Source organism: Nomascus leucogenys, chromosome 15 (assembly GCF_006542625.1).
Source record: "Nomascus leucogenys isolate Asia chromosome 15, Asia_NLE_v1, whole genome shotgun sequence".
Taxonomy (NCBI): Eukaryota; Metazoa; Chordata; class Mammalia; order Primates; family Hylobatidae; genus Nomascus; species Nomascus leucogenys.
Genome location: NC_044395.1, coordinates 33921658 through 33943917, shown reverse-complemented (window position 1 = coordinate 33943917; position 22260 = coordinate 33921658). Strand labels below are relative to the sequence as shown.

Genomic DNA, 22260 nt, shown 5'->3' with positions numbered 1-22260 from the left:
TATTTATATATGTAAAGGAAAGTTTATTAAGTATTAACTTACATGATCCACAAGGTCCCACAATAGGCTGTCTGCAAGCCGAGGAGCAAGGAGAGCCAGCCTGAGTCCCAAAACTGAAGAACTTGGAGTCCGATGTTCGAAGGCAGGAAGCATCCAGCATGGGAGAAAGATGTAGGCTGGGAGGCTAGGCCTGTCTCTCTTTTTCACATTTTTCTGCCTGCTTTATATTCACTGGAAGCTGATTAGACTGTGCCCACCAGTTTCGGGGTGGATCTGCCTTCCCCAGCCCACTGACTCAAATGCTAATCTCTTTTGGTACCACCCACACAGACAGACCCAGGATTAATACTTTGTATCCTTCAATCCTATCAAGTTGACCCTCAGTATTAACCATCGCAGATGCTGTCGTATGCTTTCAACATCATTCTCTTTCTCTCACAAGGTTTAAAGTAGCATTATAAATACCCAACACCTCCTCTACTTCCTACTTTTCCTCTCTCATCTCCTTTTTGTTTTTTTTTTGAGATGGAGTCTTGCTCTGTTGCCCAGGCTGGAGTACAGTGGTGTGATCTCTGCTCACTGCAACCTCTGCCTCCCAGATTCAAGGGATTCTCCTGTCTCAGCCTCTCAAGTAGCTGGGATTACAGGTGCATGCCACCATGCCCAGCTAATTTTTGTATTTTTAGTAGAGACAGGGTTTCGCCATGTTGACCCAGCTGGTCTCGAACTCCTGACGTCAGATGATCCACCCACCTTGGCCTCCCAAAGTGTTGGGATTATAGGCATGAGCCACCGTGCCCGGCCTCTCATCCCCTCTTTCCTTAATCTCTTTCTTTGTTCACTCTTCTTTCTTTCTTCCCTCTCTTCTTCCTTTTGTCCCTTTTCTCCTTCAACTCCCACCTCACCTCTTCACCTTTTTTTTTGTTTTGTTTTTGGAAGAAATGAAGTGCTGTAGTTTTAATCTGCTGCTTCCTTAGGTTGCATTTTACTGTGCAAGGAACACGGAACTGGGAACCAGACAGATTTAATTTTTATTATCTGCTGCGCCTGTCATAGCTCTATGACCTTGGTCAGATTACTTCTCTCTTCTCTGATAATGTTTTCATGCTTATAAAATGAGGCTTTATTATTCTTACCTTGTAGAATTTGTATGTGAAGTTCTGGTATGCAAACTACTTTACAACCACTGTTAATTGTTCTCCCAGTCTTGGTCAGCACTGAGCATCAGTACCAGTCACAAAATGGGTATTTATTAAAAGCTCAAGTTAATGAATGAATTAATAAAAATCTACCTGTGAACTAGGTGTCATTATACCCTTAGGAAACTTTCTCTTCTCTCCCTTCTAATTTTTGTTCATTCTTACCAATTTTTCAACTTTTGTGTTTCTCCTCCTCTTTCTCTATCCCATCTCCATTTGTTTCTCCTTTTCTTCTCATTTTTAAAACAGGATTCATTTATTGAAGAATTTAACAATGCCTAAAATTGAAAAAGTAAAGTGAATATATTATTTAGAAAAGTGGAGATAAATGTGAATCAATAGCTTAAAAATTTACGAGTATTTGCCTTCAGGGATCAGAACTTTTGAATAGAGATGGAGCAAGGAGCTGGCTTAATTTATAATTTATATGCCTTCACATATGATTAGATTATTGAAAACTATGTATGTCTTTAATAATTAACTTCCACCTATGGAAGATGAATATTTAGCATCCTTACAGTAGCACAACCACTACTACTTCAAACATATTTCCCTTCCTGCTACCTTCCAAATATATATCATTTGATTACATTTTTAAAAAGATCAACGCTTATTGTTCACATAACAATATAATTGTGGTTCATAGGTGAACCATATCAGATTCTATGATTACTTTTTTTGCATAAATTTTTTTTTCTTGGCATCAATAATTGCCTTACTTTCAAATTTTGCTTAATTTTCTGTTTCCAAGTACAAGGATATAATTATAAAACAAATCTTGGGCCGGACGCAGTGGCTCACACCTGTAATCCTACCACTTTGGGAGGTCGAGGCAGGGGGTTCACTTAAGGCCAGGAATTTGAGACCAGCCTGGCCAGCATAACAAAACCCCATCTCTACTAAAGATACCAAAATTAGCCAGGCGTGGTGGTGCATGCATGTGGTTCCAGCTACTTGGGAGGCCAAGGCACGGGAATCGTTTGACTTCGGAGGTGGAAGCTGCAGTCAGCCAAGATGTTGCCGCTGCACTCTGGCCAGGGCGATAGTCTTAATATGTTTAAACATATAAGATAATACCTTCTCCATTCTATTTGTTTAGAGACATTTCTCCTGTAACTCTCATCTTAGCTGGTTGCCTTAAAGTTCAAAGCCTTACTTGTCCATCTAATTTTCTGGGAGATCATATTACCATGATTTTGGGAGTTCCCTGTGACTCTTTAAACTGAAAGGATTCCTGTTTTTTCAGATCTTGTGCCTAACTTCCTTGATTTATTCCCTCATGTGAGCAGAGCACACCGCTCAGTATTCACCTGAGAAATGGTACAGAAGCAGTAGAATTTTTGAGGCCTTGCACATTTGTAAATATTTTTATTCTACCCTCAACCTGGATTGATAATTTAACTAGAAATAGAAAGCTAGGTTTCGATGAATTAGTCCTCAGAAATTTGAAGGCTATGGATTTTGATTTATTGCTTCTTTTATGCTGTTGAGGATCCATTATTATTCTGATTTCTGATGATTTTTATGTAAGAAGATCCATTATTATTCTGATTTCTGATGATTTTTATGTAAGCTCCATTTTCTTATGGGTTGCTTTTAGGTTTTCATTTTATCCATGTTTTTTAAACATTTTATGATGACATGCCTTTTGTTTATTTTCTCATTCATTGTACAGTGTACATATTGGGCCATTTTAATATGGAAACTTTAAAAAAAAATTCATTCTGGAAATTTTCCTGAAATTTTTTTTTGGCGTTTCTCTTGATTTTATTATCTCTTATTCAGTAGTTCTATTAGTCAGATGGGCTTCTGATATCCTTCTTTATGTTTTAAAACTCTATTTTCTGTTTTTAATAGCCCTCTTCCTTATTTACATTTGATTTGTATAAATTATATTGTTTTATTTATCTATTTGTTTTAAATTTTTCTACCCAGAACTGTGTTTTGAGATCCATCAACATTCAATATTTCTCTCTAACTTCCGTGTAGCACTCCATAGTACACACCTAATATAATTTATGTACCCTCTAACAAATACCCCAGCTCCTTTTCTGTTCCCATAGATAACACCTTAATGAATATGCTCATTCATGTTTGCTGTGGACATTTCTGTTAGCATCTCATTGAGAGATACACCCAGAAGTTGGTTCTTAGGACACACATATATGTCCCTTAGTAGTGCAATGTTTCCCTCTAAAAAGACTTCACCCCTCTACAATCCCATCAGTAGTACCTAAGGGTCCCTATGTCTCCACATGCTGTCAGCACATGGCATCATTCAACTTTCTAACTCGTATAGCATCCCATTGATATAATGTAATATCTCATGGATTTAATTTGCTTGTCTTCAATAATGAATGAGTTTGAACAACTCTTCATGTGCATGTTACACTTCAGGTTTCCTCTTTTGTGTATTATCCCTTCATATCCTTGACATGCATTATCTGTTTGCTTCTTTCTGTCCAGTTTGTAGGAGTTCCTTGTAAATGCAAATGTGAATCCTTTGGTTCCTGTGAGTTTGATCACCTGGTGGTGGTGGCAATGATGTAATTGGGAAAGCAAAAGATATGGTGAATTATAATGGTACAACCCTCCAGAAAGAAGCCATTTTGGGATGTCTGGATTTCAGCTGATTGCGGATGGGGGAGTTGGTGGAGAATGGGTTGGAGAGATTAGGAGTTGTTGGGTGGAATCACCCACAGGAGAGACACTGCTGTGCAAGCCACACCAATATTCTCACCAAATTGAGCTTCTGGATGCCAAGATCCCTTGGGCCCCAGGTAATGCCTAAACAACGTGGGATGGACTGTGCTAGCAACTGGCCCTTCTGGGAATCAGAGGTGGTGATGCTGCTGTGGGCTGCCATTCTAGGCAAGGAGTACATCCCACCATCAGAGGAAGAAGATGTCTAATTAGGGATGGTAGCTGGGGCTACCTCTAATCCTCTTATGTATTTTCAGAGCCTAGCACCATGATAATTTATAAGAATTCCTCATGTTTTTGGAATACAAACTTAGCTATTGGTTTTTACTATTACTTAAGTTGAAGGATTTCTAAATTAGTGCTTATTTAGGTAATGGCTATACTAAAATGATAACATAAATAGTTGCTTGGGAAATTTCACAATATCCTATGTGGCAATTAATAATACTGAGACTGTTGAAAATATCATGAATCAATATTAATGACAGGTTCTTTTCCTACAAAGAAATGTAGAAATATTAACTTATTTTTAAAAACTTCTAGTAACATTAAAATGAAGGTTTCTAATTTAAGTATTTAAACAAAGCTTGTATTTAAACAAAGCTTTCTAGTAGTCTTTTATAGAAAAATGTGGTTAGATAACATTTTCATAATTTATGTCTATTTATGATTAAGTGTGGTAAAGTTTGTTCTTCATCTTTGGTACTTGCTTGTCATCAGTGGAAGACATTGAGTTGGCTTCTTTTAAAACAATAGTGTGTATTCCGGGGTTTTAGTGTACTCATCACCTGAATAGTGTTCATTGTACCCAACAGGTAATGTTTCATCCTTCACCTGCCTCCCACTGTTTGGAGTCTCCAGTGTCTATTACTCCACTCTGTATATTCATGTGTACCCATTTTTTAGCTCTGACTTATAAGTTAGAATATACAGTTTTTGGCTGTTTCTGAGTCATTTTTCTTAGGATAATGGTCCCCAGTTCCATCTATGTTGCTGCAAGAGACATGATTTCATTCTTCCTTATGGTTGAGTAGTAAGTATTCCATGGTGTATATATATCACATTTATAAAATCCAATTATCCATTGATGGACACTTAGGTTGATTCCATGAGTTTGCTATTGTGAATGCTGCTGTGATAAACATGTGAGTGCAGGTAACTTTTTGATCTAATGATTTCTTTCCCTTTGGGTAATCCCATCTTGTACTGGGATTGCTAGGTAAAATGGTAGCTCTATTCTTAGTTATTTGCAAAACCTTCATAATGTTTTCAATAGAAATAATTTATATTTCCACCAACAGGGTATAATCATTCCCTTTTCTCTGCAGTCTCGCCAGCATCTGTGGTTTTCTGACCAGCCATTTTGACTGATGTGAGATGGTATCTCATTGTGATTTTAATTTGCATTTCTCTGATGATTAGAGACATTGAGCATTTTTTCATATGTTTGTTAGCTGCTTGTGTGTCTTCTCTTGAGAAATGTTTTCGTATCCTCTGCCTACTTTTTAATAGGGTTATTTGTCTTTTTATTGTGGGGTTGATTGAATTCCTTGTAGGTTATGGATATTAGCCCTTTGTTGGATGGATTGTTTGCAAATACTTTCTCCCATTCTGCAGGTAGTCTTTTTACTTGTTGATTATTTCTTTCGCTGTTCAGAAGCTTTTTAGTTTAATTAAGTTCTATTTTTTTGTTTTTGTTGCATTTGCTTTTGAGGTTTCAGTCATACATTCTTTCCATAGGCCAGAGTTTTCCTAGGTTTTTTTTCTAGGACTTTTCTTGTTTTTTTTTGTTTTTGTTTTTGTTTTTTTCTTTTTGAGATAGAGTTTCACTCTTGTTGCCCAGGCTGGAGTGCAGTGGCGCGATCTTGGCTCACTGCAACCTCTGCCTCCAGGGTTCAAGCAATTCTCCTGCCTCAGCCTCTCGAATAGCTGGATTACAAATGCCCGTCGCCATGCCCAGCTAATTTTTGTATTTTTATTAAAAACAGGGTTTCATCATGTTGGCCATGCTGGTCTCGAACTCCTGACCTCGGGTGATCCACCTCCCAAAGTGCTGGGATTACAGGCATGAGCCACTGGCACCCGGCCTTCTAGGATTTTTATAGTTTCAGATCTTACCTTGAAGTCTTTAACCCATCTTGAGTTAATTTTTGTATATGGTGAGAGAAAAGATTGGGGTCCAGTTTCATGCTTCTGCATATGGCTGTCCAATTTTCTAGCATCATTTGTTGAATAGGGTGTCCTTTCCCCGTTATATATTTTTGTCAACTTTTTCAAAGATCAGTTGGTTGTAAGAGTGTGTATTTTAATATATTTTTATCTTTGTGATATGCCTACAGTCTTATAAATATTTGACATTTTTAAAATTAATACAAGCCATAATTTTAAGAGTAAAGTTGACACTTGGAGTTTGTGCTACAGTAGTTTCCTTCCATTCCTCGTTTGAGTGCATAAAATGGACATGTGTCGTGACCATGGTTATGGTTAGTAAGTAATAATGTGAGCACTATGCCTAGAATAAGTGCAGTGTAGATTAGAAAGCCAACTGATTGCAGACCCAAATGTAGCTTACTTTTCACCAGCTAGAATTGGGTCTGAGAACTAATTCACCATTTTTGAGGATATATTTTATATATTTAGACAGTAGTTGCCTTCTGTCTCTGTGTCTCCTCTCCCTGTCTCTCCATCTTTATCTGCATAGACATATAGTAAGTAACGGCAGCAACTATGACACTAAAAACAGTACTACGCTTTATATATGGTCATTTATCTTCTAGGACACCCCTTCTACCTCACTTCTCATCTTTTTTCCATCGAGATTATTGTTTTATTGTGACTTTATTTTAAATGATTACTTAATTTAAATGCACTTACTGTGGACTGACAGAAAACATCCCATTACAGTATGAAGTCTCTATTTTTTGTAAGTAGTGCCATATCAATAAGAAAACAGTGATCATGAACAGCATTTAGGAACAATTCATGGGTTATTTTTCCCTACCTTAAGCAGTGCTTATTTCAGAGAAAATTCTTAGTTTGATGTCCACAACAAGTAACACAAGAGACAAGAGGTAGCTATATGGGGTTACATTGCTAAGTCCAAATACGACTTGGCTTACATGAGCAGTAAATCATGGCTTTTGGAGGAGATGTGAGTTGCAAGGAAAAGTGCTTTCTGTTTTCTAGAGCGTGCTTCCCTAGATTATAGTTGTCCTTCATGTGGCCTAGTCTTTCATCTCAGCTCTTTAATTTTATGCTTAAACTGAATGTGCTTTTGTTACCCACACCATTGGAACCCTTGATATCTTTTTTTGTGGCCTGGTGGTGTGAAGGGGCCAGGTTTGAATAAGAGTCCAGGAAGTGGTTCTCAGAATGATTTTTGTATTGCCAGAAATGCTGATGGATTGGATCCAAATTAACCTTTCCAAAAATGTCACCCTACACAAACTGAAAACAAAGATACAAGTGTCGCCACCACAGCTGTGCACTCTCCTCCTGAAACCAGTTTCTTCCTCTTCTATGAAAAGTGAGAAATTTTAAGCATCTATTTTAAGATGACAGGGAGTCAGTTTTCTGTACTGTACTGTAACCTGGCTGGTTGCTCACTTAGTGGATTTGAGTTAGGACTGTTTGTACAGATTTGTCCCTTGTACCATGGATAACAGTTTGTTGAACAAATAGAATGTCTGTGAGGGTCTGTGGTGGCCACTATTGTAAGAAGAAGAATTTACTTATTAAATATTTATTGAGTTTTCATTAGGCATTCCATTTTAAGGTAGATGGGGGTATATACATAAAATCTCTGCTGTAAGTAGAACATGAACCCTAGTAGAGACCCATATATATAACTATATGAGCATTAGAAAAGGAGAGAGTTGAAAGAAGGGAATTATGAATGGCATTTATTTGAGCTAGATGCTAAAAGTAGATATAATTTGAATGTGTGGAAATTGGAAGAAATGAGCATTTATGTCAGGGGGAATGACCTAGAGAGAGAAAAGAAAAAAGGATCATGGATAGGGAGCTGAAAAAGAGCTAATGAGAGAGACCTCTATTTAGAGAGGTATGTTGCAGGTAAGTTGTGGACATAAAGTGCCAGATTAAAGAGTAACATCCACTAAGCAAAAGATGAGAAATTCACCTGGGTATCTACTCCAGCAGTGAGTGGAGAGGACTAGCCTCTCTATCCTGAACCTTGGGCCTCTCTTTTCCTTTGGGTCAGCTATTTCATATTTTGTAATGTGAGCTTCTTAACACACCTTTTGTGGTGGAATCCTACTCATTTTCTAGTTGTGTTTATCTTAGTAGGACCACATTTTCTCCCTAGGTAATAAGAATTATTTGAATAGTTTGATTTATTCCCTCCCCCCCCATTTATAGATGGTAATATTTTAATGTACAAACATCTCAGTACTTCTTACATGGTCTAAAAGTGATGTGAACTCTTAAAGCAGAACTTTACTTACTCTTCCTTTTCAGCTCAGTTTTACCAGCTCACTTCCTAAAATTCTACACATGGAAAAAGATTATGATGGTTCTTGGAAGTATAACTGAGAAGAAAGTTAAGAGTGCCAATGGATCAAAATAGCATTTCCTAGATAGGTAAACCTGGATCTGACAACCTTAGAATAGCAGGAAAAATCCCTTAAGCTAGAAGATTTTCCTTCTCTTCAATTAGGTTCAAAAACCGCAATTACTTCTGCACCAATCTAATACTTCCCTCTCTCTTTCCCTTCCTCCACCCACCCATCTGTGCATCTATTCATTGATTATTTTTAAGTAACCTCTTCTAGGTATTTAGGCAAGTAATGAAGCAAAGCATTATGCGTTACAAACACATAATGAACTTGTTAAGAAAAAATCAGTTCCAGACTCTCTGGAAGGAGAAAATAGGAATCTGCATTCTGAATGTGCTTATAAACACCTAATTCAGGCGATCCAGAGGTTGCAGTTTCAGAGACACTGAAATAAAAGGAAGGAATAGTACTTCTTTTGGCCAATGAAATTTATGATTGTAGTTACTTTGTATTTGCTTCATATGGACTTATAAATGGAAAAGACGTATCTGGTGGATACAACGTTTATAGTTGTAGAAGATTATATGCCCAGATATGTCCTCTTCCCTTCAATATTTCATTCCATTTGCATTTCTAGGGAAGCATGCCATAAGATAAAAGGTAAAGTTACTCCCTTCTCAGCTATTCCTCCTCCCAGTTGCTCCCCAAAATTCCAACATATCAGGAACAAAGATCAGCTATTAGAGTTATGTTCAGAGTTTGTGGTACAGAGGTTATTAATCCTTTCAATTTATTCGACTTCAAATTTTCTTATTTAATTATTTGAAGCTACCAGCATTTAAAAATCTTTTCCTCCATGTCAAGAATGAGTTGTTTGATATTTCAGGTGTCTTTTGTGGCTGAGAAATAATATGATTCTGTGAAAAGATTTCATGTGAGTGGGTTCTCCAGACATTATATATTGACTCATCTGAATCAACAAAAAGCCTAAAAAAGACGTTTTTCTCTTGATCACATCTCAGACCTACTGGATCAGAATCTACTGTTAAGAGTCAATTATAGAGCTCTTGGTGGGACTGTACTGTAGCCAGCCTGGCCCCTACCCATACTACAGTTCCATTTACTCCAAAGGAGAAGTGACTTGCCCTGTTTGTTTATACATGTATTTCTCACTGCAAGATGGAAAGCTTTTCTGAGAGCAGAGTACATACTGAAATGGCTTGTTTCACTTCCATCTTCCTATTTTTACTAAATTAAGATTTTACGCATAGTTGGGACTCACTATCTTTATTAAATAATTACATGGGACTTCGATGGGAATGGTGAAAGTCAGGGTTTTCTGGATGCTCTGAATTAAATATTTTTTGTTGTTATTGCTCTCCTTTAGGATGGAAAGAAGAAGTTTGACAAAGAGAGTGAAAAATATTACTCTATCCTTGAAAAGCATTTAAATTTGTCTGCAAAGAAAAAGGAGTCTCATTTACAAGAGGTAAGCTTTTCCAACTGAAATAATGGAAAAGGCATTCAGTCATATAAAGTCAAAATTTCCAAAGGTAAAACTATCTCAAAATCTGCTACTATTTAATAAAATAATTATGATAGCAATAGCTAAATTAATTGAGCACTTACTATGGACGATACTTTAAACACATTATAACTGTTCCAAGTGAAGGGTCAATATTTCTTTCAACAATGAGAAAGGTTGAAACAAGGTCTTTCACTTTTATTCTTTTTGAGCATTTTTAAAGGGACAGGACCTATTAAATTCATGTTATGGCCTTCAGATTAAAGTTAAAATATCTGTGACATTGATTTTAAGGCTTTGCTTCAGCATTGTGGGAGAGATAGATACACAGCTACACATTTTATTTTATTTTATTTTATTTTATTTTTGAGATGGAGTTTGGCTGTGTTGCCCAGGCTGGAGTGCAGTGGCACACTCTCAGCTTACTGCAACCTCTGCCTCCTGGGTTCAAGCAATTCTTGTGCTGCAGCCTTCTGAGTAGGTGAGATTACAGGCACGTGCCACCGAGCCCAGCTAATGTTTGTATTTTTAATGGAAACGGGGTTTCACCATGTTGGTCAGGCTGGTCTTGAACTCTTGACCTTAAGTGATCTGCTTGCCTTAGCCTCTCAAAGTGCTGGGATCACAGGCATGAACCACTGTGCCCCACCACTACATGTTTTAAAATTTTAATTATTTTATATCAAATTCTTTAAGAAGAAATGAATAAATATTTTGCTCACATCTACACATGTAAGCAGTTTGTTTCTTCCCTCTGTCCGAAATATATTTTATTCTTCCCATTGGTAGTGTTTTAACTATAATTCATAAAATCAAGGCTAGTTCTTTTACTAAGGAATATTGTAGTTCCAATTTCAGTGACAAAGTATGTCCAAAATAAGTAAATAAATAAATAAACAGACTCCCTTGCCATTGTCACCTTGAGAACAACAACAACAACAAAAGAAAACACGAAGCAGCCCTCTTCTCTCCTCCGCCTCCTGGTGTACTCTGAAGTGAACACCACTAGCAGGGAGTTGCTGGGTAGCTCACCCACAGCTCAACACTGCTGTCTAAAAAGTGATCAGGAACCATGCAGTCTCTTTTCGTCTCTTCCTCCTCTCTCTTCACTTATAGGTGTTGCAATCCAGAGCCTCTTTCCTGATCCTTCTGCTAGGAAAACCTCCTCCTTTCTTGAACTGCTTTTCAAATTCAACCTGGTCCTCAGCTCTCTTTATTCCTTTTCTTATTTCTCCTACCTCTGAGTTCAACCAGAAGGCATGCTTGACAACTCAGAGTGTTACAAAGTTCCCACAGCCTCAAAAAGAAATAGGAGTGGAATTTTGGCATCTGATTCCTTTTTTTTCCAACAGGCATATGTTCTTATCGACAGCATCAAATTTCTTTATTTAAAGATGTTTAACATTTGGAAGTTTTGTTGTGCTTAATATTTATATATGACTTCATCAGTATGCTTTCTGTTATTAACACATGTTATTAAAAATAGTATAATTTAATATATAATTATGTGCTTATGGAAAGATTTTGATGCTAAACTGATGGAAGACAATCTGCCATTAAGAAAAACTAGATTTCTATTTTAAATTTCTTGGACATATTTAACCTTACTGTATTTGGTACCGCTTTTTGTAATTTAATACTATGTTTACATGTACCAAAATGTCTTAAGTGATATTAAGACCAAATGTCTTAATATATTGCACTAGAATAAACCTAAGAGTGAATGGGGTTATGGTATGGATGTGGATGTAGTTATGTAGAGAGACATTCATCTAATTATCACCAGTACACCATCATCTACCATGCCCAGGGCTATGGCCAAGTGCCTTTTTACAAATTGACTACAGGAAAATTATGGGTGGTCTTAGAGGCCTTAAAGAACTTTAGGCTGGGAAAACTGGCTAGCCATATGTAGAAAGCTGAAACTGGATCCCTTCCTTACACCTTATACAAAAATTAATTCAAGATGAATTAAAGACTTACATGTTAGACCTAAAACCATAAAAACCCTAGAAGAAAACCTAGGCAATACCATTCAGGACATAGGCATGGGCAAGGACTTCATGTCTAAAACACCAAAAGCAATGGCAACAAAAGCCAAAATTGACAAATGGGATCTAATTAAACTAAAGAGCTTCTGCACAGCAAAAGAAACTACCATCAGAGTGAACAGGCAACCTACAGAATGGGAGAAAATTTTCACAACCTACTCATCTGACAAAGGGCTAATATCCAGAATCTACAATGAACTCAAACAAATTTACAAGAAAAAACAAAGAACCCCATCAAAAAGTGGGCGAAGGACATGAACAGACACTTCTCAAAAGAAGACATTTATGCAGCCAAAAAACACATGAAAAAATGTTCATCATCACTGGCCATCAGAGAAATGCAAATCAAAACTACAGTGAGATACCATCTCACACCAGTTAGAATGGCCATCATTAAAAAGTCAGGAAACAACAGGTGCTGGAGAGGATGTGGAGAAATAGGAACACTTTTACACTGTTGGTGGGACTGTAAACTAGTTCAACCATTGTGGAAGTCAGTGTGGCGATTCCTCAGGGATCTAGAACTAGAAATACCATTTGACCCAGCCATCCCATTACTGGGTATATACCCAAAGGACTATAAATCATGCTGCTATAAAGACACATGCACACGTATGTTTATTGCGGCACTATTCACAATAGCAAAGACTTGGAACCAACCCAAATGTCCAGCAACGATAGACTGGATTAAGAAAATGTGGCACATATACACCATGGAATACTATGCAGCCATAAAAAATGATGAGTTCATATGCTTTGTAGGGACATGGATGAAACTGGAAACCATCATTCTCAGTAAACCATCACAAGGACAAAAAACCAAACACCGCATGTTCTCACTCATAGGTGGGAATTGAACAATGAGAACACATGGACACAGGAAGGGGAACATCACACCCCAGGGACTGTTGTGGGGTGGGCGGAGGGGGGAGGGACAGCATTAGGAGATATACCTAATGCTAAATGACGAGTTAATGGGTGCAGCACACCAACATGGCACATGGATACATATGTAACTAACCTGCACATTGTGCACATGTACCCTAAAACTTAAAATATAATAATAAAAAAAAAGAACTTCAGGCTCCGATAAATATGAGAGGATATCCTTTGAAAAGATACTGCTTAAACCATTTTAAGGAAATGATAACATTATCCTAATTTTAAAGGGCTCTAGAGAATATGCCTCAATTTTTCCTGACAACTTAGCTCAATATTTATTACTTACCTTGCTAGTAGCTTAGGCTACGGTATAATAGAATATTCATTCGTGGTTCCATATTTAAGTGGAGGCTGGAAAAGATAATAGCATAGTAACACCCTCCTCCCCCACCTCACTCCACAAGTACACACACACTTCTTTTCCAGGAGATACCTCTTAGAACACAACACAACTAACAAATTTTGTTAAAGTAGCTTCTCAGGGGTATACAATATAGACAAGGCAAAATGTAGCTTGGGTTCCCCCCTCCCTTCGCCCCTCTAGGAATCAAACCTGTTGCAGGGAGATGCTGCCATAAAAATATTTAATTCTGTGACATGGCATTAAAAGTCATCTGCTCCTTTCTAGAACAGCTCTGGTCCTTCTGTCAGCACCAAGCTTATTAACTTGTTCTCAGAAAGGCTCCTCTGTGCCTTCCTACCTGCACAGCTGACTCTGTATTCATTTCGTTCATGAAAAATAAGTGGCTGCCCATTTCCAGGACTGAATTGAAGGGTCATCTTTTATTAACAAAATCCCAAGGCCGTCAATTAGGCCATTGGAGTAAACAGTTGGAGAATCAGAAGCAAACTTGTCAAGATTATAGGCTTGATGGTGGATAGAAAGGAGTAATATTTGTTATGTGAATAAATAATTCTTTTCTAAGCATAAAGGAAATGTAGAAAGACCTGAATGCATAAAAATAAGTAATCTGTTTCAAAAAACATTAAACCAAATTAAATGTCAAACCATTAGGGAATTTAAACAACATATGACATGGGGCTGTCATCTCTTACATACAAGAAGCGTTTGCAAATCAGTGTCAGAAAGGTAAACAGTTCAATGGAAAAAATGGGCTAAGAAGGTAAACAGGCATTGACTAAGGAGGAAATATAAACTATAATAAAAATGGTTAGTTTCAGTGTCACATGTATTTGAAAACGCAATAACAACATGTCATTTTCAATTTGTTCAAGATAATATCTATTGTTAGTGAAGGTATAGGAAATTGGGCACACTTTTGTTCTCCCGGTGGGAGCATAAAAAAATTTAATCATTCTTAAGGTAAATTTGACATTGTATTTCAACAAACCTGAAACATGCTAGGTAGTTGAGACGATTTCTCTTGGTAAGAATTTACCCCAAAGAAATTATCAGAGATGAGCACAAAAATTGTGTAAATATTGTTTAAATATTGATCCAAGAGTTATTCATAAGTGCAGAAATTTAGAAACATCTGAAATATCACAAAGAATAATTGGAGTAAATATACAAATGTAGTTTGACCAAAAATGGAGTGTGATATGTTAAAAGTTTTATTTGGAGAATCATTTAAAGACATTGAGAAATATTCATGCAAATAAGCAGGAAAAAAGCAGATTATAAACCAGAATATACAGTATTATACCAGGTTTGTTTTAAAATAAGTGTGTGTGTGTGTGTGTGTGTGTGTGTGTTACACATCAAAATATTAAACAGTGGGATTGCAATTCTTACTATCTTCACATTTTTCTGTCATAGTAACAAATAATAAATAAGCTTACAATAATGAATATTTTTACATTTATAATTAAGAAAAAAGTAAAGGGGAAAATAGATTCCCTTTAGACACCCAGATGTTGGTTTTCCACCTATCACTAACTACTCTTTCAGTAGGTTCCTCTTGAGGCACTTCCTAAATGAAGTAAAGTCCTTAGGCATAGTTCTTAATATCTCTATTATTATCCTTCAATTTCTGTCCCTGAAACCTCTTCTACTTTCACATTGTTTATAACATCTGGATGAACATTTCTCAAGGGATGATTTTGTTGTGCCTGACTGTCTTTGCACTGTCCTCTGGCTGGTTACCAAGACTTTAGATTGACCAATTCCTAGTGAAATGTGAAATCTTGCACCTCACCCTCTTTTCCCAGATTTGCTCCTACCTCTCATTTTTAAATTATCTGTTAATGCTAGTATTATGATTATGATTATGATTTATTTATTTGTTTTTTGAGACCAAGTCTCACTCTGTTGCCCAGGCTGGAATGCGGAGGCATGATCTTGGCACACTGCAACCTCCACCTCTTGGGTCCAAGCAATTCTTGTGCCTCAGCCTCCCGAGTAGCTGGGACTACAGGTGTGCACTACTATGTCCAGCTAATTTTTGTATTTTTAGTGGAGACAGGGTTTCACTATGTTGGCCAGGCTGGTCTTGAACTCCTGACCTTAAGTGATCCTCCCATCTCGGCCTCCCAAATTGCTGGGATTATAGGCATGGAGCCACGCTCAGCCTAGTAGTATTATTTTTTTGTATCAAATTTATCTTTGGCTTTTTCCTTGCTTCTCACACCCACATCATTCAGCTTCTCTTTCTTGCTGGGGTGCACCAGACACCTTCACCATTATCAGATAAGAGGTCTTTTTATATTCACATGTACCTAGGCCACCACTTAATTACTGTATGCTGCAGTGTCCTCATGTTAATCTTGAATGTTACTTGTTTCTTGTCAGCCTCCTTCTCAAGTTTTTGCACTACCTATATGATGAAATCTACACTCATTCTATTTTTTCTGCCTCAACTCGCATTTCTGTCTCCTCCAAACAAAACCTTTAGTCACAAACCTTTTGTCCTACCTAAGCATAGCTTCTCTTTTCCTGACTCTATCACATCACTCAAACTCTTCTCATTTTATCTCTTCCTCATTCTTCAAAATCAAGCTTAAATCTTTTCTCCTTGGGAAAAGATTCAACAAATATCACCGAACGCCTTTCCCTCTCTTTCGAATTGAGATAGCATTACAATAAGCTATCTGCAGAACCATATGGTTTTCTTATGAAATTAATCTGGTTTCTTTAGGTCCCTTTTTGCCAGGTAAACAACAGTTTACACCTGTTGTTCTGGCCTAATTATTACTAGTGCTCTCTTTCAGTTTTAAAATTATCTCATTTCGATTGATGAATCCTAGTGTTACTCTACTTATCCAGTACAAAATATATAGTACCAGTTGCTAGTGGATTTAGAAGCAAGTGTTTGCTAGTGAATCATATGATGAGCTTACATACTAAAGAGATCTATTTTAACTAAAAGAATGTCTTTCTATATCTTGCACTGTAAAGAGATTAAACTGTCATATTCCTTAATACTGTATGCTCTGGATGACGTTTCACAGCAGCTTTGGTCTATCAAATTTCAGTAGTCCGCATTGGAGGCTATGAAAACATCTATAAGTGGCAAGCAGCAAGAGTCATTTCTCTTTTATCCTTTCTTTGCTTCTCATTCCCCTTTTTGGAGGGGGGTAAGTGGGATGAGACTGTGCATGGCAAATACGTTTCTGAAGAAATGACTTAATACTTTTGTGTTGGGGTACCCAAGACCACCCCCAGCTTTGGTAATTTGCTTGGAGAACTCACAGGACTCAGCCTATAGTCATACTCATGGCTATGATTTATTACGGTGAAAGGAAATAAAAAAGGGTACAGGGGACAAATTCTGGGGGAAACCAGGTGCAACCTTCTAAGAGTGCTCTCCCAGTGGAGACACTCAGAGCATACTCAATTTCCCCTGCAAGGAGCTGTGGCACGTGAAATGTTGTCCACCAAGGAAGGTCATTAGAGACTTGTTGTCTAGAGGTTTATTGGAGGCTGGTCACATAGCACTTGCTGCCTGGCACGTACCCAAATTCCAAACTCCCAGAGGGAAAGTAGGTATTTGCATAAACCATATTGTTTGTACAAACAGTTTAGGTGCAGTAAGCCACCTCTTAGCAGTTAGAGTGATGTTAACGCTCCCTAAACTGACATTCCCAGACACCAGCCAAGGGCCAACCTTGTAAGCAGACCTTTCAAAAAACAGCAGTCAGGCCTGCTGTGCTAAATCTTTTCTGCATAGTTCCGTTGACTAGAAAAAAAAATTTTAGACTCTAAAGGTCTCAACATTCTAGTTTGTTCCCATGTGCTAGGCAACACAATCGGTGATGTTCTATGTTTTTTCTTTTTAAAAAAAAAATAGAGACAGCATCTCACTAGATTGCCCAGGCTGGTCTTGAACTCCTGGGCTCAAGCAGTCCTCCCACGTTGGCCTCTCAAAGAGCTGGGATTACAAATGTGAGCCCCATATCCAGCCTGATATTATCTTTTAAAGTAAATAAAATTTTCAAAATAACTTGTGGAATAGAATAGTGCCCCTAAAACTGAAAATATTCTTGCTTCCCTTTCACCCAGTAGTGTGCTGAGACTCCCTCCAGAGATCCCCTTTCCTGCATCTCTTTCCAGCTTCCACACTCTGCGATGTTGAGTTTGTGTTTTGAAACTGGCCATTTTGGCGATATTTGTACCACAGAAACCACAAATACTGCAAACCAGGCTTTTCTCCCCAGAGATCCAGTTGTTAAACATTTATTAACACCTATCCCTTGTTACTAAATTAATTAATTCTTATGTATATAGTGTGTTCCAGTAAGTGATGGTAAGAAGAAAAGAAATATGATTTGTGTGGAATACTGATGTTCTTTTTGTTTGCACCTCTATCTTTCATAAATGATGTCTGGGAGCTGAAAAGTTTTGGGTTCAAATCTCCTACCTGATTTATACTTTCTTCACATTCATTAGCTTAAAAATTTAGAATACTCAACTTTAAACATCTCTAGTGAGTTGCTGGTAGTATTGGATTATTTGTAATTGCCTAATGAAATGCATAATGAGTATATATAATTACAGCTGATTCTTGAACAACATGGGGGTTAGGGTAACCTACTCCCTGCACAGTTGAAAGTACATGTATGATTTTTTACTCCTCCAAAACTTAATTACTAATAGGTTCTGTTAACTGGAAGTCTTACCAATAAAATCTTTTTTTTTCAAAAATTTTGTTTGTGAAACTACCATTATAAATGGCTTCAAGTTTTCTATCCCCAAATTGGTGTCAGTGGATACTTAGTACTCCAGAGAGCCCCTTCTTTCCATCTGCTTTTGTAACATCCAGCTGGCGACAAGGAAGGTAGAGGTGGGCAAGAAAAGTAAGTCATGTCTCTCTGCTAAGCTAAAGTCACTTTTTAAAGAGTGCATCTGAAGGCGATAGGCAGAGAAGAGGGAAGAGAGAGGCATTGTCTAAAAGAAAATTAAATCACCTCAGTAATACTCTCTCATACTTAGTCAATAGAACCTTATTGCAATCAGATATAATAAAAGCGCATGGCATTGGCAAAGCATGATTCATCAGGTTAGAGCCATTGAATTTTTATTTGTCTGTTTATTTGTTTGACTCTGCTACCAGTGTTACCTAAGATCTTACCTAATGAAGTGGCTCTCCTGCTTAATATTCTTAGATGCTTCTCCCACCATTAAAATCCTAATTTGTTATGCAGCATCCAAGATACTTTATAATATGATGCTGTCCTCACTTCTCCCTCTTCTTCTCCATGTGTTCATACTGCAGTCAAATCTGTCTCCTTCATGCCTCTACTTTTTCAGGAAAACGGCCCCTGCTTTTTTTATATTTTTGGCAATGCAGTCAGTTGTTTGTCTTAAGATTCAACTCAAATACCACCATTTTGTCCCATAATTTTGAATTTTATCCGTCCTTCTATGATCCAGTAATTTTTCATTTACATTTATATACCCCTCTTGTAATATTGTTTTGTTTTTGTTTTTTTACTGCAATGGGTATTGTGTACTTACAGTGTGTGTGTGTATGTGTCTGTCTGTGTGTGTATCTCCTGCTCCATACACTATAAGCCCTTTTAGGCAAGGACTATAATAAGTGCTGTGTTAAACTTTTTGTAGGAGTTACTTTTTAATAAAGATACCAGATCAGGATTTGAGTCCCTCTCTATGTAGAACCATCAGTAATCACCCTCTGGTTTTTCTCTTTAGGCAGATACACAAATTGACCGAGAACATCAGAACTTCTATGAAGCATCGTTAGAATATGTCTTTAAAATTCAAGAGGTCCAAGAGAAAAAGAAGTTTGAATTTGTTGAACCGGTAAGTTTCAGTTTTTTTATAAAAATGGTAGGCTCAAAACAATCTATGGAAAAAAAGTACACTGTTTTTTCTATAATATATAATTTTTCTTGAAAATTATGATTGATAAAAATAAAAGGAGAGTAGGGAAGGGATGAACAAGTGGAGCACAGGGGACTTTTAGGACAGTGGAACTCTTTTGTACAATAGAGTATTGATGGATGAGAATACCGTTATACATTTGTCAAAACCCATAGAATGTGTAGTGCAAAAACTGAGCCCTAATGTATACTATGGATTCAGTTAATATAAATATATTAGCATTGCCTCATCGACTATAACAAATGTACCACAGAAATGCAAGATGCTAATAAGAGAGGAAGCTGTTGGCAGGAGGGGGGTACAGAGGTGGTGGGGGACAGGTGAGCTGAGAGGGCATAAGGGAACTTCATTCTTTCCACTCATTTTTTGGCAAACCTAAAACTGCTCTAAAAATAAAGTGTATTAATTAAAGAAATTTTTTAAAAAGAGGATGTGCATTATCTATAGATGAATGAATACACTTCACCAGTACAGTGACCCATTTAGCAAACCTTTAGACGGAGAGGGAAAACCGAAGGCTCTGTTTTCCCCTTTGTTCTGTGCTCCCCTTCCTCACAGGGCTCGGATCTGCTTGACTTTCCTATGAAGTCATTTATTTTCCTAAGTCAGTGTAAAATGTAGTGGATTTCCTAATGTAAACCGCATTACAGAAAAGAACAGGTGGCTGGTCTTTATAAGCTTATTTCATTTTTTAGCATTTTTTTCAAGTGATACCCTAATGTGTTCCAATATTGCCTAAATAGGCATCTTGACAAAGTGGCATGTATGATGAATAAAGGTTTGCTCTAGAGTCAGGTGATCTGTTGTCTGCATTCTTCAATTCCCATGAGATCAGAGGATAGGGTTAATAAATGTGTAAGTAATCAAATATCGAATTTAAGCCATTATTTTCTTCCTATGTCAGTCCTTTAAAAAATCCATTCATAATAAAAAATAAAATACTCTGTTTCCATATTAGTGGATATGATAAGGAGAGGGAAAGGAAGACAACATTATAAAATATATTTCACATAAATCATTTTCTAATGGAAATCCACCAACTATCCCCTAAAGATAATGGAAAACTGAGACAGAGCAGAGGTTGGGGACAGTTATCAGGCCCAACCTGGCTTCCAGGACCTCTTCCTTTAGTTGGAGCCTACTGACTCTCTCCTGTAAACTAGGCAGTAGGCACATTTGCAAGACCAGCTTCCAGCTAGAAAGATTAAGGAACTGAAGACCACCACTCAGGCTCAGGGATTTAACTTTTACCTTGTATTTAGAATAACAAACTGAAGTTCAAGTTCTGTTTACCAAACAGCTTAATCCTTAAATCCCCTAGGATTATCCTCTTATATAGTGGACCCTTTAAGGATCTGATTAAACTTTATATGACCTAGAGAATGTTCTGAAGCTCATCTGGGGCTCATGGACAACTAGCCAGCCTAACATTTCCTATTCTAGGAAGATGACCACTACTTAACGCTTCCTGTTCCCCTTCCCATTGACTAAGTCCCACCCCAGAATCCCACCATGGGTTTTGAAGCCTCACTTCTTGCTAGCAAACTACTTCCCTAGAGCCTGCCCCTTGGGATTTTTGAATTTCAGCTCTTCTTGACACCAAACCATCTGAAACTCCATTAATTCTGACAGTTTTTCTGCATATTCCTTCCTTGTGTCTTCCCATTTCCTTCACACACTGTGCTGATCTGCCGTGCTGTTGTTTCTTCTCACACCTGGAATAATCCTTTCACATCTGTATGCCTTTATTCCTCTTGGAAGATGATATGGGAGTCACTTGTTTCCCTAAGTCTCTTTTATAGCCCATCCTGTCTGGGAACAGTGAACTAGAACATTCTGTAAGATGACATCAGGTGTATAAAGAGGAGATTGTAAAAAAAATGTTCGTTCACAGGTGGCAGAAGGAATGACAAGAATTTATGAATTCCTGTAAAAATACAGTAGAGAAGTAGAGGCCTTCTTTCAATTGAAATGTGTTTTCTTCCTTCTACCTTATCCAAAGCTATGATGTCCTGATAAGTCTTCTGTCATGCATGCCTTTCTTATGACACCACAGTCAAAATTGATGTTAAATTTGTCCTTCTTCCAAAATATTTTCCTGGCTGCTGTGTTTTTCCTAGTAGAGCGTCTGGCCAAACCAAATAGTACTGTCAGTTTGGTCTCGTCCTCATTTCTAGCCTCAGAGTCTCATCCATGGAGTTGTACTTAATATCCATTTGAACAATGAGAATAGAAATGGGATCAATGAAGCAGGAGTATGTATGTCGATCTTTAGGTTATGTATTTACAAATTAATTTGGAGGAGAAAAGTGGTAAACCAAAGCTCCCAAGAGCTATAAACATAAAAAGACATGAAAACACTTTAATGTCTTTGCCGGTTTTATTCTTTAGAAATCCAATTCTTGTTTGCATTGCTGTTGTGTGTTGCAGAAATCTAGTAGTCTATTCTAGTTTTAGCCCAGATTATTGTAACAAATAAGCATTAGAGTAAAGCAAATGCCCTGGGAATGGGATATATCTTCTACAGATTGTAAGATATCCAATAGAAAATATGAACAGGGGATAGTGATTCATGAAATAATATTCTTACCTTATGATGGTATTTTGGAGATTATCTTACATTGTTTTAATCAATATCAAGATCCTACTGCTTGTCATAAAACTTCTATACAATATTTATGTGCTATTAAGAATAAATATTCTGGCTAGGCACAGTGGCCGATGCCTGTAATCCCAGCACTTTGGGAGGCCGAGGCGGGTGGATTGCTTGAGATCAGGAGTCCGAGACCAGCCTGACCAAAATGATGAAACCCCATCTCTACTAAAAATACAAAAATTGGCTGGGTGTGGTGGTGTGTGCCTGTAGTCTAAGCTACTCGGGAGGCTGATGCACGAGAATTGCTTGAACCTGGGAGATGGAGGTTGCAGTGATCCAAAATTGTGCTGCTGGACTCCAGCCTGGGCGACAGAGTAACACGCTGTCTAAATAAATAAATAAACAAACAAATAAATAAATAAA

The 22260-nt window shown here is 37.4% G+C and overlaps 1 protein-coding gene across 1 annotated transcript in view; it reads left to right on the top strand.

The window, feature by feature from the left end:
- The window catches only part of ARHGAP42 (Rho GTPase activating protein 42), a 312250-nt gene that overhangs the window by 220915 nt on the left and 69075 nt on the right, over positions 1–22260 (top strand). The window contains exons 5-6 of the mRNA XM_030829546.1: positions 9807–9908; positions 19050–19160. Of these exons, the coding sequence (XP_030685406.1) occupies positions 9807–9908; positions 19050–19160 (213 nt within the window). The remainder of the gene's footprint in view (positions 1–9806; positions 9909–19049; positions 19161–22260) is intronic.